The 19,691-nt window shown below is 36.6% G+C and overlaps 1 protein-coding gene across 1 annotated transcript; it reads right to left on the minus strand.

Moving 5' to 3' along the window:
* Positions 1-1,729: 1,729 nt before the first annotated feature.
* On the minus strand, positions 1,730-16,874 carry gmppb (GDP-mannose pyrophosphorylase B). The gene is made up of 10 exons (XM_042509968.1): positions 16,790-16,874; positions 13,852-14,037; positions 12,973-13,053; positions 11,564-11,612; positions 11,302-11,444; positions 9,767-9,925; positions 9,486-9,564; positions 7,263-7,390; positions 6,996-7,178; positions 1,730-5,672 (listed from the first exon to the last, which is right to left on the minus strand). Exons 2-10 carry the CDS (start codon positions 13,978-13,980, stop codon positions 5,541-5,543), a joined length of 1,083 nt encoding a protein of 360 aa, XP_042365902.1. The 5' UTR covers positions 13,981-14,037; positions 16,790-16,874; the 3' UTR covers positions 1,730-5,540.
* Between the last annotated feature and the right edge of the window lie 2,817 nt (positions 16,875-19,691).

Below are 19,691 nucleotides of genomic sequence, written 5' to 3' on the forward strand. Positions count from 1 at the left end.
AGAAAACATGCCTTCCGAAACCTGTTTTATTAATAAATAAATAAAATTAGGAGTAGGCAGGAGGTTTTCTATATAAGAAAATGCAAAAAACCAAAAAAGCCAAATATGTTTACGTCTTGAGTAAAATAACCAATTTTGTTTTTAAACTGAAGAATAAAAAATGGCTTAAATCTTAAATGGTGACATTGAATGATTTTAAGACTGTTTTATCTGACTGTTTTTCAAATCTCTGTGCTTTTATGTGAATTTGATTTTGATTTTATTTTTTGAAACTGTTGCTCGAGTTGTTTTTAATTTTCTCGATTTCTAAGAGGATGGTGATGATTATATTGTCAGATAAAACATGATTATAATAAAGCTCAATTTTAAGTTTACAATATTTACCATAAACGTTACGTATGCATATAGCAGTGCTGGTTCGATACTAAATATCTGTCGACATGTATTGGCAGATATCAGTACATACATAAAATACAAGCAGTCATACAAATATACAAATCATACAAACAAACATTGTCACAAATATCTCTTAAATTTGTTAATTAAAGAATTATGAAAACATTTGGTGTTTGAGAGTTTAAAATTCAACTTTGTAATGGAAACACTGTTTCTGAATCATCTTAATAAATGACTTAAAATAAATAGTGATGTATCTTTGATGTGTTATTTAATTTAATTGCCTTTTGGGAAAGGAATAAGAGTTATACTTTCTTATACCTGATAATGAACTTATTAACGGGTAATTTTCTTGTCAGCTTTTCTAATTAACCAGAGAATAATATTTAACAATATATCACAATTTATTTCTTGATTTATATTTTATATTAATAATCTAAGTCTGCAAAATAAAAAGCACAATTTCCCTGCGAGGTGTAGTGAAACAGGTTTAAAATCAGAAGAAAAAGTAAACACTTCAGTGAAGTACAAGTACCTCAAAACAGAACTTGACTTAATGCATTTAGTTACATGCACCCTGTTAACCAATCAGTAAAATCGGTGGTGACACTTAAAACGAAAACGAGCCGAGAAGTTGTGTGGTCAGTAGATTATATTATTCTCTTTTAAAAAAAGACTTCATTACAGGAATTGACTTCATTCATTTCAACACAAAGTCTTTACATACTGTTTATCACCAACTGCATAACAACGTGGAACCACTGCGATGCGCTCAGACGTCACCTGCTGCTCGTTTTCACGGTCAGTAACGAGTCGACTGCAGCAGACGAACATCTGAGCTGCTGACTGACAGAAACATGGACGCCTGACGTGACAAAACCTCCAACTTTTAACTATTTGTTTCACTGTATCGGTGTTTATTGATTTACGTCGTCCCTGAATTTTTACGAGGATGACACAAATCAACAGGCAGGTTCATTTATTCGTCTCATCCCCCCCCAACCAGCACACTGGTTCATTTCTTTCAAAAACATAATGAAAAAGGCAACTTGGTTGTAAATGTCCACCAAATCGCAAGATTTAGTTGATTTTTATTTATTTATTTTAATTTTAAGAAAACTATTCTTATAATGATCATAATTACATGTTTTAAATTATGTAAAATAATTATCATTTTCAAGCACTTTTTTAGGTTGGTAATTTCCTTGTTTAGTTTTTTTTTTTTTTTTTTTTTACTTTTCTTATAAGTATTTAAGTTTTAAAAAAACCAAATGAAAAATTATATTAATTCTAAATTTATTTATTTATTCATTCTTTTATTTATTTATTTATTTGTTGCCAATTTTCATGTAAGGTTTTTTGTTACTGATCTCTTCACAGCTTTTGGGTCATTTCTTAAACTGCTTGTTGCCCTTCGCTGATGTTTTTGACAGAACTGAAGCCAATTTGCTCAGGTTTCAAAGGGTTAACATACCTAATTCAAAATGTCTGACATTAAATTCGGCAAAAATACTCAGTCTGTCGGTCCAAGGTTTCAGCGAGGAGAAAGTATTGAACGGACTGACATGAAATTTGGCTCCAAAATTCACGGTCCCTAAAATAATAAATGTTAATGATCATCTGACTTTTCATCCAGCGTCACTGACAAGACAAGTACTGAAGCACGCCGTGACATCACTGCAGCACGATGATGAGTGAAACCACTGGACCTCGGCAGAAATAAGGTATTCTTCAAGAAACACTTAAACATGAGTGAAAAATATGTTATTTCAAAGCAGATTATATCAGACACCGCCTGACTCAAATGCCTTGATAAACTGCAGTTTGTTATAAAAAAAAACGACGTTTTGTTCAGTTTCTATAGAGCAGTAACCAGTTTGGCATTGAAGCGCACAGTTTTCATGAAAAAAAAAAAAAAAAAAAAAAGAGTTCAACAAGGCAACTCGAGACATACTTAACACCAAATCTATAACCGATTAAAGCTGCAATAATTAATCTTTTTATGTAAAAAAAAAAAAAGATCAAATTACATTCATCAGGTGGACACAAACATGACTGACTGAATGATGTTCCTCTGCTAGATGTATAAGTAATCAAATCTTTGCCATAACAACTTCATGTTATGTTAGATGTTTGTGTTTACAGCTTGTTCTGCTGCTCTAAAGAAGCCATTAACAGGGTTCCCACACAATTTTACAAATGACATTCAAAAATCTTTTTATAACTTGTCTATAATATTTTCTTATTTTCATTAATTTGAGTATTTAAATGGGAAGACCTATATAGCAATACAGCTATATATTATTTAGCGTCCAGCGCTTGCAAACTTCACTCACTGCCAAAGGACCAGACCGGCACATACGGGTACTTCACAAAACAAAGGGACCGTATTCACAAAAATGCTGAGAAGAATCTCAGAGAGCGCCTAACTTAGACTAAATAATTCTAGTAAAGAGCCCTAACTTTGGAGTGATTTAGGAAAATTGTCAGAAAAAAATCTGAGCAAAGAAGGTACAGAAACTTTTATCTTAGTAAGGAGGTGCGGTTGACTCTGTTAATACCCTGTATAATGCATTCTTGTAACAGATGTGATTGGTTGTCACAGACAGGCCCTTTTATAAAGCTGCAATGTGTGGACACCCAGTGGAAATCAAATTAACTGCATCACAATATGAGACTATTTTTCCAATATCTTAGTGTTGTGATGTCATTATTTTTAGTGTTATAGTTTAATATATTATTTTAGGTAAATGTGAACGCATCTCTAATGACACTGACCACAAACATTTACTCTGCACCACCTAATCTGTATCGTTTTCATTAACTCACTGTCATCAAGCTTTGAAAAATATTTCTACGACCTCTTAAGTATTTCTGCCTTCAGAAACTTTTAAGTTCCTTAAAAGTCCTCCTGCCTACTCCTAAGTTTTTACCTTAGGAGCTCTTTTAAGATCTCAGATGCTTTGTGCATAACATTTATCTTTACCAGGATCTAGTCTTAACTTTAAGGAGAAATTCTTAAAAAATGTCATAATTCTAAGAATTTTGTTAAAATTTCGCTTTGTGAATACGGTCCCAGGTTTACCCCGTTCCAAGTGGATCAATGACCAAACACAGTGGCCAGATATTTCTTATCCGGACGTCAATACATATTCATATAACTGCACTGCAGCAGCCAAGTTAATCTTATCTATCCATCAGCACTAACTGTCACCACCAATATTTATATTTCACACTGACAGTAATTCTCACGTATATTATGTGCCTCAAGTCTCAGTGTGAAAGCCTTGGTTACCCCAAAACAGCTTTTCTGCATTTTCCTTCTATCAGTGTTTCCCAACTGGTGAGTCATGGTCCAGAAGTGGGTCGCGGGTTCTTTCTGATTGGACTGCAAGTTACTCATGTCAAAACTGTAAAAAAAACGCACTTTGTTTTGAAGTACAGTCCTTGTTAAGGGCCTTGTTTATCATGCCAACCTGTTTTTTTTTCCCAGCACAGCACTTATTTTATTGCCCTGTTCTTGGTATAATTTGGCCTTTTAACATGCTGTGCCTTTGTAACGTCATTGGAATAATATGCACCTTTTTAGTTGCAGTGCTATTTATTCGCTAAGTTTTGAGTAATTACCCTTCTTGCAACAAATTGTATTTCATTATTGTTTCAGCCCAAGTGTTTTTTTTTTTTTTTTTTTACATTTTTAGGTGTTGACCTTGAACTAATGACGAGGGAGAGATCTGGATCCTGTGGCTGGACCAGTTGGAAACCACCAGTGAGTCTTTCCCCCAGAGGGGCTGTGGTCCTGGCGATGGTGATGATCCTGCAGCGCAGCACTAAATTTAAATTACTAATACAAGGAACTTGTTTTGCATTACATTAGCCATGGGTTTCGGGAATCTAAGAACATACAGTATTTTAAATAATAACCAAAACAATGTAAAAAAAACTCTTCCAAAATATTATTATAACTCTTGCTGTCAGCGTTAACGCAGTAATCGCAATGTGATTACGGTCCGTGCATAACTTTTTTTAATCGCGTCAATCACTGGCCGACATTCCTGTCTTTAAGAGGCTGTAACGGGCTGAGTTTTAAAGCTACAGTGATGATAGCGGTATCATCTGAAACTAGAAGACCTGAGGTACTAACACGTCATGCTGGCATCATGTCATGGTTCTGTGGGCACCCAAGAGTCTCCCCTTTACATACATGTCCACTATATGCAAGTTTTTGCTGCCATTTGATTCCTAATCAAGAGAGTCTGGTAAGAATTGTTTTACCTTAATATGGACTTCAAAATAGTTTTTAAATGCAAAATAATGCAATTGAAAATGTGAAAAAAAGTGATTAATCACAATTTACTATTGAAATTCTGCAATTAATTGTGACTTTTAAAAAACCAGCCCTAGTTAATTAAAAACCATTTCTGGGCCAGAAAAACAGTTTTTCTAATTTCATAGCTTTTCCAGAAATTTCATGACAGTGGGAACCCTGCATTAACTAATTACCTGACACAGCTTTAACTATAACCTACTGACGAACAATCATTATATACTGCATTTAGTTTTATGTGTCAGATCAGAAATCTCAGTCATGATGCCAGTTTCTGCTACAGAGAAACACGCAGAATGATCCCTCCGTGCCTGCTCACTGACGCTCTGTTCCTGTCCAGGAAGTGTAAATGCATAGTGAATCTAAACAGCCGTGTTCATATCGCTCTATCACTCGCCCCTCCCCGAATATACTTCACATTAGTCCCTCCACCATCTGACCCGCCCACATTAGTGCTCTCCTTCAAACCCTCGCTCCGTTACAGCGGTGTTTACACGAGACATTAAACTCCGCCACATTCAGGACGTTAGCGTTTGATGTTTCACCTGCAGCTCTGACAGAAGTATAAACCTTCCTGACGGCCCAGGAAGCTTTTTGACAGCTCATGCTTAACGCCATCACTTCTGATTGATGGACGATGCAGCCAAGCAGGGCTAAAAACGAGTCCAAATTAATTTTAAAAAAAGAAAAGAAAAATACACCTCTTTCCTCCTTCTTTCCTCCACCCGTCTGCTCGTCTCTCTCTCTCGCTGGCACAGTTTGGGTGTTGAGTCGAGTTCGTATAAAAAGGCGCCGGGCTTTTCTCCTCCACCCGATGCTACATGATGATTCGTGGCTCTGGGACCGACTCGTTGATGGATTTGTGAGGCAGGACGTTGGCGCCGTTTAGGTAAAGCTCGTCGTTCACGATCACATCCTCCCCTAAGACCGTCACGTTCTCCATACGAACCTGAGGACACAGATTCGCCCAAAGATCATCAGCACACCCGACAACAATCATAGCAACATCCGATCCCAACAAAGGGACAGCGTTGTTACCTCGTTTAGTTTCCTCCAGGATTTCGCCCACTTTTTTGGGATTGTTGTGACCTAAAATGCCTGATTCTGACAACTCTTCTAAAAACTACATTTACCAGCATGCAGTTGTATGAAGGTGTAGTTTCAGTTTACATCCATGTCAGTGAAAACATGGATGCCTCACATACATCCTTCATCCAGCAGCACAGACCACCTATGCAACCAGTTTTTGGAGTTACGGCCAAAAATATTATTGTTAAGCTCACCGTGACCTTGACCTTGGACCTTCAACCACCAGATTCTAATCAGTTCATTCTTGAGTCCAAGTGGACATTTGTGCCGAATTAGAGGAAAATCCCTTAAGGCCATCGTCAGATATTGTGTATAGTAATTTTTTTTAGATGGATTCAAGGTCACTGTTACCTTGACCTTTGACCACCAAATTCTAATCAGTTCATTGAGTCTAGGTGTTCTTGAGATACTGCGTTCACAAGAATGAGACAAAAGCTAAGTCATCGTGACCATGACCTTTGACATATAATATATCAGCTCATCATTGAGTCCAAGTGAATGTTTGTGTCAAATTTTACACAAATTCGCTCGAGGCATTTTTGAGATATCGCGTTCACAAGAAAGGGCTTTTGTGACATTACTGGTTAGCTGTGTTATATTTAGGAGATGAAAGTCACCAACACCGCCTTCCCACACTTTGTGGATAAAAGAGATTTTAAACTATTCACTGCTTGAAAAAATTGATATTCATTGAAAGGTTCCTCCAGGAAATTTAGAAAGATTTGGGGGCCGTCTTTGCCTCTGTGGAGAAAGTTACCTTCTCAGCTAATTCTGAGAGTGAAATGTGACCAGGCTGAGCATTTCTGAGGTTTATGTGTAGGTTTTTGATGTTTTTGTTTTGTTTTTCCGTTTTTATTGGTTTGTTTTAATTCTTTAAAACAGCACTACTAGTACATGACACTGTAATTCACAAGTGCTTTAAAGCTGTCAATTTGTTTGTTAAAAATATTCATGAAAATAAATAAATAAATAAATAAATAAAAAATCAAGTTCTTTTCTGTTGCTCCAACAATAAACAACTTCAACATTCACACAAACCTTCATCTTTCCGAGGGGGTTACTGCCCGCCATGATAAACCCAAACTTCTCTGCTTTCACTGTTGATGTAAATGTGTTCAGTTCCACATAAACATTAAATATGTCACCATCTCTACTTGGCTGGTGACCTCTGTCCTCTACTCACCCACTGGCCGACAGAGGAGCTCCAGCCCACAATGCAGCTCTCTAACCAGGAGTGCGATCGAACCCGTGCTCCCTTCAGCACCGTGCAGCGTTTTATCCTCACCCCGTCCTCCACGACCACGCCGGCACCGATGGTGACGTTCGGGCCGATGGTGCAGTTCTCCCCAATCTGCGCTGTCGGGTCCTGCAGAGAGAAGAGGGGAGGACGGAGGATTATCACTGAGCATGTTTCCTCATTTGACATGAAGCGGCACTGAGCTGAACCCACCACAAGAACGTTGCCTAGGAAACCGGGCCCCGTGCGTAGCCTCTCGGGAGCGTGCTGTCTTAGGGATTGAAGGTACATACACATCCCTGTCAGGAAGTCTTTGGGCTGACCGATGTCCATCCAGAAACCTGCAGACAGAAGGACAGAGAGCAGACAGACGCCATACAGAAATACAGACAGTGAGGACAGTTAGTTACCATGGCAACAAGGATGCAAAACCAGGAGTTTCGTTGCGATCTGCAACAGGTTAGAGACTGATGAGCAACGACACTGAGCTCCACTGACAGACTGACACACACCGGTGTTCACTGTATGTTCTGTCTAGTATGTGTTATATTACTGCACACCTGCAAAACTTTTACACTGTACATTATTACATCTGCTGCATCTCCTGTCTCCTTTCTGTTGTCCTCGGTCTAATATTGAGAAAAATGGAGATGATTGCAAACGTTTTTAGTAACAGATTTCAGTACGCCAACTACATTAAATGATTTAGTGGTCTTCTAAATTGAGTCAAATAAAATAACGACTATTTTAAAATAATATAAGCTGTATGACATTTATGCTCATAATGCACAGCACGTTTACTAAATATCTGGTTCAACACGTTGAATGATTACAAAGGAGGACAAAAATGTAGATATTAAGAATAAAGTCATAATATTAAAGAGCCATAGTTTTGAGGAAAAAAGTCATAATATTTTAACAAAAAATAATGAGCATAAAATTTTGCAATTTTACAATACAAGTTGTGAAATTACAAGAATAAAATCATAATTCTAGAGAAAATTGTAGCAATATTATGTGAATAAACTCAAAATTTACGAGAAAAAACTTGCAGATTAAAGCCAAATATTAATTTGTTTTTTTCTCTTAAATTTCAAAGTTTAATCACCTAATATTATTTTTCTCGTAAAATTACATCTGTATTTGTGTCATATTACAACTTTTTTATCTTGAAATCGTACGACTTTATTCTCATTAAATCACAACATTATTCTCATAATATTACAGCTTTTTTCTTAAAATTATGACTTTATTCTCAAAATATTTTTTTCTTCGAATGTGGCACTAATACGCCACCTTAAGTAATGGTGAGAAGTTAAAGTTAAGGTTAGGCTTAAAATAGTCAGTTTGACTTCACTGTGCTGATTTAATGTAATTTTTTATACTTTTATTGTTGTGTACATTTGTATTATAATAATTAAATTGTAATCATTCTGCTTCACCTGTGTGTTGAATAGACGAAGGGTTTCTGTGTTTTCTCATTTTCCTTTAACTGAAAATCAGTTAACGCATCATGTGAACTTTTAAAGTCTTTATCTTTGTATAGTTAAGGATTTCAAAAAAGCCTCCAGGTTTGAGCTTAAAGTATAGTTAGTGTTGTATAGTTCAGTAAATCACAAGGAGCTTCTATCACTATCTCACAGTTTAAAACTGCCGGGAGCTTCATAGTTTCACCACAGATTCATGATGTTTGGGGGGAAAAAGCCACTACAACCGGGACCAGAGTCAGTGACTCGGACCAGTCCACCTGCCTGGACTACGGGATAGAGGGGAGGTTTAGCTGCGCGGGTAGATGTTTCCACAGAGAGGGATGAGGATCTAGAGATGCACCGATTCCAGATTCCTTCGACCGATTTGGATCACAGCTGGTTCTGATCGCTCCAGAATCCAGCCTGTCTGTGGGTAAAGACTGAACTATATGAAGACAGGCTTCTTTCAGTCGTCGTGTTTCAGATGTTTGATTGGCATCAGTGCTTCTCTACAAACGATTCCTCTCCAGAACTACGTGAGTTCGGGTGTGAAGAAAAGCCCAAACACTTACGTCTGGTGGAGCTGTGAGCTGTGAGACCAGAGCGAGCACACGGGTCAACTCCCACAAAACATTCAATTATCGTTATTATTACGAAAATAAATCACTGGGAACACATTTTATTTGCTCTACAGCCAAAATTAGACGAGCAGATTTATAATCGATACGGCTTTCGTGTTTATAGACTAAATATTGCTCTGGCTGAGCAAAACAAGACATCTGAAGCCATCATCTTTGGGAATCAGTGATTCACTATTTTCTGACATGTTATTTAAAAAGGTAATCTGACAAATAATTGACAGATTTACTGGTAATGAAAATATCTGTTAGTTGCAGCCATAAATAAAAGGAACATGTGTATTATAGATTTGTTGTAGTACTACAGCAGCAATAATGATGATAGTTACCCTGAAGCTCCATGGTGTACAGCTGTCCCTCCTCCGCCATGACGGGAAATATCTCTTTCTCTATGGATGTTGGTCTCAGCTGCACGCACACGCACACGCACACGCACACACACACACACAATTAAATGCCAGTACTACATATCAAGAGTTTAATGCTTTTATGGTAACTGACTGCACATTTACTCCTTACTTCATCACAAACTTTTGAGGCAGCTTTTATGTGTGTGTGTGTGTGTGTGTGTGTGTGTGTGTGTGTGTGTGTGCATGTGTGTGTGCGTCACCTGGATCCTGCTGAGCATGCTGGGATTGAAGATGTACATGCCGGCGTTGATCTTGTTGGAGACAAAGACCTGCGGCTTCTCGACAAAGCGATGTATCCTGCCGCTGTCCGCCTCAAACACCACCACACCGTACTTAGAGGGCTCCTCCACCCGCGTTACCTTCACACACACACACACACACACACACACACACGTGCACACACACGCACACACACACACACACGTGCACACACACACACACACACACACGTGCACACAAACACACCCAGCAGCCTTGAATAGCTGGTCTTATATACTGTAAACAGTTTATTTGCTTTTTGGGTTGAACTTCTGTAGCTCTGACGCTGACGTTCAGTTCAACATTATTGTCTTGATGACGAGTGAAACTTAAACTAGAGCAGAAACTAAACCTGAATTTAACAATTAAAAGAAAAAACAAAACTTAAAAAAAGAAAAGGAAACTAAACAGAAATGAAAATCAACCCAAGTTCTATCAAAATAGGATGCAACAAGGTTAACATAATTTTTTTTTTCCTTTTCAGTCCACTAAATAAATAAATAAACTTTACTTACTGACTAATGCAGGCCCTCCAAAATAAGAGTGTTAATGGACACATTTTTATGATAAGTCAGCAGAACTAAAAGTGTTTACACAAATAATCTGTAGTAGAGCCCGACAGATACAATGATTTTATTTTTGGCCTCACACAGATAATATGTACCGAAAAGAAATTTATAGTGAGCTCAATTTATAAAAACTTTTACATGTAAGCTTTTAATTTGGGCATTTGCGTCTATGCTTTTCTATTTTCCATTTCAGGAGTTTCACTTTCCTTTTTCTTTTTTAAGTTTTCTCTTATTTTGGAAGTGCATGTTATCACATTCATAGTTAATATAAATGAATGTATAAATGATGTGAGAAAAAAAATTGGAGCCAAGAGTAACATGAAAAAAGAAAAAAACTCAAGTTGTTAGAACAAAACTTGTATCAAAGTTAAACCCTCACAGCCTTCTTTTCATTTAGATTTATTTTAGTCTAATTCTTTCCATTTTTGGAGAACGGCTATGAAAAAAAGCCATAACCAAACTATACACGTCCAGAGGGGAAGAGATAAAGGCTAAAATAATAAAAACAGAGTAAAATAAGATGTTTTTTAGCAGTCTGGCTTCATGAAATTGCAAACGCTACAATGCAATTCCCAGTTTCTAATTACCATATCTCATTATCTAGTTGTCATTTTTAAATCAAATTTCCCTTTCCTTTTTAAAATGTAATTACAGCCGGATTAACCCGAGTACGACAATATATTTATTTGCCATTTTCTATTTAATTTTAAGATCCTCCGTCACCTTTGGTCTCCAGCGCTCTGAATCATCAGCTGGTGGACGAATCAGTTTTGGACTGACGACCAAAAATTTCACCTTTCTTCTAAAGAGCTCAAAATCTGACTGGATCATCGGTTTTGAATATCAGCCTGCATTTTAACAGATTTACTCAAACAGAAAACACTGAGTGAAGTCTGTGTGTGTCTCACCACAATGGTTCCCTCCTTGCCGTGGTTGTGGTGGAACTGCAGCAGATCTTTGAAGGGAAAATCACAGATGACGTCCGAGTTGAGGACGAAAAACGGCTCGTTGTCGACGTTCAGCAGCTCTCGAGCCAAAGCCAGAGGACCCGCTGCACACAAACACACACACAATCATTTTTACTCGTCATATCAAACATTTCGTTATAAAATGTAAATGTAGTTTGTTGTGGCGGCGTAGAGATAGTTTCCTGTCAGCAGAGAAACTCACCTGTTCCCAGAGGCTCCTTCTCATGAGACAGAGAGATACGAATCCCAAGCTGATGAGAAAACACAGAAACATTCAGGACTCTGCGGACTGAGCACAATAATAACGAGGACATAAAAATATTCATACACAAACTGCCCGGGGCTCAGGGCGCCACATTTACCAGAATCCAAAGCAGAGTTAAAAATCTAGGTCACTCTGAGTTTAATAAAAAAGTGCTTTATATCGTATAAATGACTCCAACACGTTTTAGCTTAATTCCACTTTTCAAATGAATAAAACCACATATTATCTATTTTTGGGTTAAAATTAATGACTGCCCACATTGTTGATTAATCTGATTATTTTTTCCCCGATACAATAATTAACACTTTAGAAAAAAGTGAAAATGTTCAACACAATTTCCAAAGTTGAAGTCTTTGAATGGTCATTTTTTTGTCCAACCAAAGGTAAAAAAATAACATTTGATTTGCATTATATAATATAGAAAATGCTTAAACTGTGGAAGCTGCAGTCAGAGATTTGTTGACAATTTCTTGATTATCAGAATTGATGCTCAATAACTTCCTGTTGATCAACTCATCTATTGATTGTTGGTCGATGTGATTGCTCCTAAATATTCACTCACATCGTCTCAGATCTTAACCTGCGTGACGGCTGTATTTGTCTGTTATTATTTCTGTTTATTGTGCTGCCCTCATGTCAAGGTCACTGTTAAATTAAGATTATAATCTCACTGAGACTTTTACCTTATGAGCCTAAATAAAGGACATATACTATGCATAGTTTGGCAAACTGTTGCAGAATTAAACCACAAATCACATCAGACTCCGCCTTAAAGTAAAATGTCTTACAAAATATGTTTCTCCAGTTATATTTTATCAGATAATATTTCATTTAAAAAGTGAAACGGGAAAAAAAGCCTGAGGTGAAACTCTGCACACAAGGTGTAATAAACTGTACAGTGAGAGTCTGATTAAAATGTGATCACGGTAACTATTCAGCCTTCCTCTGGCCTTCAAAATAAAAGAGGGGTATAGAATACTGTCTTCCCCCAATAAAAGCATCATTAATTTACAGCTGATGTCTGACAACAGCTGAGAAACTGCTGTAACATCACAGAGATCACAGACTGACAATAAAACTTAAAAATAAACTTAAAGCAGCAGAAAACGGTTCACACCAGAAAGAGCTGCTGCTGAATTTGTCAAATGTCAGAGACAAATTCAGTTCTGTGCACCTCAGTCGAATGTGATGGAGGTCAGACTTCAGAGAATCGACAAAAACTATCTGCATGACGTGACGCCACTTTAGGTGACTGGAAAAACATGTTTTTCGTGGTCTGAGTGCGCTGACGTGACTGTGATGTGTGTCGCAGCTGTAACTCCGTCAGTGTGAGATGTTTTACGTACTCTCTCCTCCTGGACTCTCATCTCTCTCTCCAGCAACTCCGACATGTAGCTCACCGCCAGAATCACATGGTCCACCCCGGCCTACACACACACACACACACACACACACACACACACACACACACACACACACACAGAAAAAAAGATGACCAGCTACCTTCAATAAACTAAAACAGAAAGCTCAGCAGTAAATTTGAAGCCCCACTTGTTTTGGATTTTAAAACTTCTGACTGGACAGAGTAACCACACATTTTCAAAATTTCAAAACTTTTCCATGACTTTTCAAGGACACATAATACAGTTTCTACGGCCATTCACAAATATAAAACTAACATTGTACCGTCACAAAAATGGCGTACAATTTAAAAGTAGTCGTGGGGCAAAGCATAGATATAAAACATACTTACATACTAAATCACACTGTCAGAACATTAAATAACTGTTATGGAAAAAATATCAAAATTAAAGTTTATGCAATTATAATTCAAGCTAGCTGGTGCACACGGAGGAAGACACAGGAAGCGTGAGTAAAATGAGGAAACTTACATAAAAAACATTAGTGCATTTTAGAGCTACGTTGTGTCAACAGTGAACTTACAGGGAAAAAAACGCTGTTATGTTACGTTATGTGGAAGATTATACACGGAGGGCTCTAATAATTCTGTTATACACAACAAAATTGCATGATTTTTTCCAAAACTTTCAATGATGTTTACTGTGCATTGTGTTGAGCCTGTCAAAGGAGGATTTCTGTCACCATTTGGTACAGACAATAAAGTTTTCTATCTATCTATCTATCCATCTATCTAATTCCATGACTGTTTCAGGTCTGTGTGAACCCTGAGGAGGGCAGCTGACTGAAGTCCAGCTCCTCCGTACCTTCACCAGCGCCTCCACCTGGTGCATCAGGATGGGTTTGTTGCAGAAGTCCACCAGCGGTTTGGGGACGCTCAGGGTGAGCGGTCGCAGCCGGGTCCCGTAACCTCCAACCAGGATCAAAGCCTTCATGCTTCTGCCGTTAGCAACCGTTAGCTACAGCTCATCAATGACAGGAGAGCAACCGGGCTGAGCAGGACGGAGAGGACAGTCCCAGTGACCGGCGAAGGACGATAAGGAAACATAAAAAATATCATATAACACGCTGCCTCTGTGAGAGGTTATTGATTTAAAAACCATCAGCAGCCTGAAGGTTACAAAGAAAACATCGATTAAATGTACCGTTAAAGTCCTGCTAACTTCTCTCAGAAACTCAAATGTTATTCAGGCTACAACCTGCAAAACAAGTGTTAAACACAAAATCTTATTTTGGTATTTGCTCAAACTAACTGATGCTCAAAACTTAGTTGTTTTTTTTTTCCATTTTATTGTCAGTTGTACGGTGTATATTGATGTCGTTTATATTTCATGTAAAATTAGTGTATCCCAAACCAGAGAGCACCTCCAACAGACGTCTGAGTCCAGGAAGGACTCCTTTTCTTGCATTTTTGTTCATATTTTTACTTGAAGTTTACAAAAACGAACGTTGAGATTTCAGCTTCCATCTTTCTTTAAATTAAGAAACAAAGTCGCACTTTGAGAAACTGGTTAAAAAAAATTTTTTTTTTTTTAAAATCATGTAGCAAACAATATTGTTCTGCCCAGACAGTTAAAAGGGTCTTACAGGATTTTGGAAATACCTTCAGAACAGCTGTAAGCCTTTGGGGTTTTTCATTGATTGCTGGGGATTTATTTTACACAAAATCCGATACTCGGCTCTGTAACTCAAGTACTTGACGGACTAGATGTTACCAAAACTGACTCACTGTAACCACAAAACATCAGCAGAGTCACTTCACTCCTGTGCTGCGCAAAAGTTTTTTTTTTTTTGACCCCGAGATCCTCTAATAGTTTTATCAGTCTGTGCTGATATCGAGGCTAAAAACTGAAAGGTGGATTTGTTCTTTGGTAAATGTGAGCATTATGTTTCTCCACTTACTTATTCAGGCTTTTAATCTTTAGACCATAAGTGTGTTCATGCAAAGTTCATAATTTGGCCTAAGAAAGTGCCGCTGAGATTTTAAACACTCGTCAGTTTGCACCCTTGTTTGAGTAAAGATGCATATTTTCACATGGCCACATGACATTGTTTACTGTCCAGAAGAAATCTGGTAAACTCTAAAACCCACCCAAGTTTCTTAAGATCTGCAGACTCCTGATTGAACATATTGGGAGGGACGGGTGTCAGGGTACTTTATTGTGCTTTGAGTCTCCAGGACTTCAGTTTTCTAGCCTTCATCTTGGGCCTTTACCTCACTGGGTCATGGCTCCATGGATTACTTCAAACCATCAATCCACCAATGGACACTTCAGTTCTTGTACAGATTGACGTACATGTGCGATTTTTCTGTGAGCGGGCAGTTTGCTTATTTTAATTTGTTCTATTCTGGCATATCCATTTATTCATTTTAGCGTGTGTTTGTAAAATAGCAAAAAATCATAAATAATACATTTAAATATCATCATTTAAAATAATAATAACAAAGCAACATCTTTGCATTTTTTGTAAAACCTGTTAAACATGTTCTTCATTGTATAAATCACCTGGTTTCCGGTCTGTCTGACTAACTCTGACAAACTTGATGGTTTGCTTCTTACTGTTGTCACTGATTGGGGGTGTTAATATCTGCCGGAGCCTTTATTAAAAATACAAATTTCACTAAATTTTACAAAAACAACCTGTGAGATCTTACAATGATTTTGTTTTGAGGAAATTTTTTATAAAAATCACCGTCTCTGTCACACCTGTCCCATGAACTTTACTCAAACTTTAATCTGAACTCCCTAACATATGACATAATGGTATGACTTTTGGTTTAAGCAGGGTTTTTTTTCTTTTTTTCATTTTAGTTTTTATTTAAATTTTGGATTTGTTACATGTCATATAAAGAAAAACTAAGCATGACAATACAATCAATACAACAATCTTATTAAAAAAATCGACCTAAACAATTTATAACTTTGAAGAAAAAAAATGCTTATTTCTCAGAGCAGAAGAATAATTCATTTAAAGCAGTGGATCCCATGACTGGAGGAAACTGTGTCCTAAAAAACTGTGTCAGCAGATCACAAGAGTTCACTCAATCTTTAAGGAAATCTGGCTGCACTGAGGTGTTTGTGTCATATTATATCTTCTGCATAGTGTCAATAAAACAGCAACATATGACCCTGAAAGACGTTAAAACAAGGACACAGAATAAAGCATTATGAACTCTATATGAGAATATATAATATACTAAAGATTAGAGAATATAATCTCCACAATAGTGTCACCCATTCTTGGCTTTTTGTTTCACTAGAAACAGTTACATTTTATAGATTTTTTTTCTATTTCTAAAATAATAATATGATAATTGTTTCCTTTCTATATTGCATTGCAAATTCCCTGTATGTGGAAACCTGCTCTGCAGTAAACCGACTCTGAGTACAGCAGGTACTATTTTCGTCACATCACAGCAGCTACTTTAGCCCGTTTCAGCCACACTGTGACACGGGGTTTTCTCTACAGTAACAGTGCGACAATTTACGAATAAACGCTAGTATTTTAAGTGGGCTACAAACTTTAAGTGATGAGTCCGGAGATAAAAACAGACTGTGCTCATTTTCTCTGACACGAATGAACTCACAGAGATTGGAGCTAACTCATGTTAGCTCAGCTAAGCTAGCTAACTTACCGATGACTTTGTTTACAGTCGTTTTAGTAACTGGCGACCAAACAGCGTCCTGCACCTGTTTTTAATCTGTCAGAAAGTTAATAAAGATGATTAAATAAAATACTTACAGGGATTTTGTTCACCAAAAGTGCTCAGGAGGTCTTCTGAATCACTCAGACTCTGGGAATGACACGTAAGATCGTTCAAATCCCAATTCCTTGTTTTGTTTCCGGTCGCGCCGAACGGCGTCAAGTTAGAGAGCGTGCCGGGAAAAACATCCGGTCCAGCGTTTCAAAATTAAAGCGCATTTTCTTCAGTTTGTTTTTAGATCAATCCGTAGGGACTGTTCTTTATTTATCAGAGAAGAGGGTGGCTGGGGTGCGACTTCATTTGTTGTTTTTAAACCCTAATTAGAGCTTTTTCTATGAGCCTCCCTAAAATTAATTCTAAGATTTTAACAATGTACCTTTTGATGTTTGAAAGTTAAAAGTTTAAGAAAAAATCCTGGAGTGAAAAGAGCTTATTTCTCTTTGGCTGTGCACGGCCGTTAGTTCATTCAAATATTCTTGGCATTTTTCCCCCCATAATATTTTTAATTAGATTTTCCATATTTTAAAATACATGTTTTGCAATCATAAAATACATAACATGTAGTTGTAACATAACACAGAATGAAGAATAAAATAGTTTTTTTTTTTAAAAAATACATTAAATAAAAATAAAATCAAAAACAAAAAAGCTCCTCATATTTTAAACTTGGTAGTTTACACAAAATGGAGTACAATAATTTCAATAATTTCTAGATATGAGACACATTTAAAAGACAAAAAACAAATTATATACATAATTTACACAAGCTCAGAATCTGCATGGTCCATAAAAATTAGTCAATCCCTTGATCATATGACAGATCTAAATCCTTCACATAATTCATAAAGGGACTCCATATATTTTCAAAAAATTGCTGTTTAACATATACCTTTTAACACACACACACACACACACACACACACACACACACACACACACACACATATATATATATTATATGTTATACATACATATATGTTATTCTTTCTAATGGGAGGGATGATAACATAAGTCTGCTAAGGTTTTTCCATAAAAGTGCAAAACATTTTTAAGCATAAAGCAAGCCGAGGTCTATGAATGCACGCTCACTTTTAATATAATTAACTATGTTTCACTGGACACAGCCCCAGAGGGATTTTTTTGGCAAAATTTTAAATGGGATGTAGCTTAAAGTGATTTTGATTAAAAGCACTATTTTAATCCCAGATTTTGTTATGTTTCTATTTCTGACAGAAGTATTCATCCCAGACAATGTGTTCAAGGACTGTCAGAAATTTTTAAAAGCAATGGATAATTTCTGTTTCTACAGTGAGAAACAGAAATAAATTTATATGTCGATCCCCTAAGCCAAACTAAAAAAATGTATCTCCCCCCCAAATACGTATTATTCAACATACCTCCCCCTTTTTGCATCACCCCCTTTCCTGAAATATTGAACATTCCCTTAGTTGAGGGTCTTTTGATCTTTTCTTTTACTGTCTCTGCAGCCTGTCAGTGAAATAAAAACAGCATAATGAGAAAGTATTATGTTCTGTTCAAAGATTACAAACAGGAGCTTTGCCATATATTTCAAGATTATTATTTTTTTTTAAATTTCATTTTGCTGTTTGTGTTTATGCTTTTTTATTTTTGCAATACAACACAATGCAGCAATTTCTAATTAAATCTAACTAAAATCACTTAAAGAAATAACCGACTGACCTATATATATATATATATATATATATATATATATATATATATATATATATATAAAGGAATTCAATAAAGGAATTATATATAAATATTTATTTTTAATTTCTTTTTCAATTTATTATTTTTATTATTATTATTATTATCATTTTTTAAACGGTACATCTGTCATTGTGTTTTTTTGCATTCATACACTATTATTTGACATGTTTAACTGTTCAGTTTTACACAGGTCTGCAGTGTGATCAGGTCTGCTGAGCAGTTTCACCAGGTGTCTCCTTTTGACTGAGCCTGCTCCTCCATCAGCTGGTGTTCATCTGTCTAATTACAGCTTAGTTTAGAGAGATGTTGAACTCCTTTCTTGTTCGTGCCCGATGAAGGCCCTTTGTTGGCTTTTATTTTATTCTGTTCCTTCATGAGCTGGTTTTTATGATAAAACTTTTTATTTTATTGGGGGCTTGGTTTAGAGCCCCTTTTTTTCTACAAAAATAACTGACTTGCGAAATTAAAATCAACCTATTCTGCACATTGTCGTGCTTATTAGAGAATAGACAGACCTAAAACATAAGAATATAACTTTGCATAAAGTCTATGGATTTGATGTTAAAGTGACCTTAATCTGACCTTAAATTGAGACTGTTTAAGGATGTCTTTTCTGTTTTTGTAATTTCTATGTAGTACCCAAACATTTTTAAGTAATTTAATAGTGCGTTAGAACTGTAACCTGCAGGGGACATAAATATTAATGCTTTAATTTTAAAGGCCAATTCACCCTGTTTCCGGTCTGTCTGACTAACTTTAACGAACTTAACGGTTTGCCTCTTACTGCTGTCACTGGCCGGGGGGTGTTAATATCCGCCGGAGCCTTTATTAAAAATGCAGTTTTATCTACATTCTACAAAAACAACATGTGAGGTCCTAAAGTATTTTATTTGAAGGGAAATTTCTATAAAAACCGTCTCCTCTGTCCCATCTGTTCCGTAATCTTTACTCAAACTTTAATCTGCACCCCCTAACATATGACATAATGGTATGTCCCACACACTGTGGTCCCGCCTCTTCACGACTTCTGACCAATCAGAGAAAAACAGCGTGGCGATGGAAGGTGGATTCACCGCATTTCGCTCTCTGTATTTACATATAATGAATGAAAAAAATCACCAATACAGTTTAAAAACGTTTATGTTTTTTTTTTTAAAAAAATGTTTTACCCAATATTTTTTTAATCTTAATTTAGCACACAATTCT

This window comes from Plectropomus leopardus, chromosome 2 (assembly GCF_008729295.1).
Source record: "Plectropomus leopardus isolate mb chromosome 2, YSFRI_Pleo_2.0, whole genome shotgun sequence".
Classification (NCBI taxonomy): Eukaryota; Metazoa; Chordata; class Actinopteri; order Perciformes; family Serranidae; genus Plectropomus; species Plectropomus leopardus.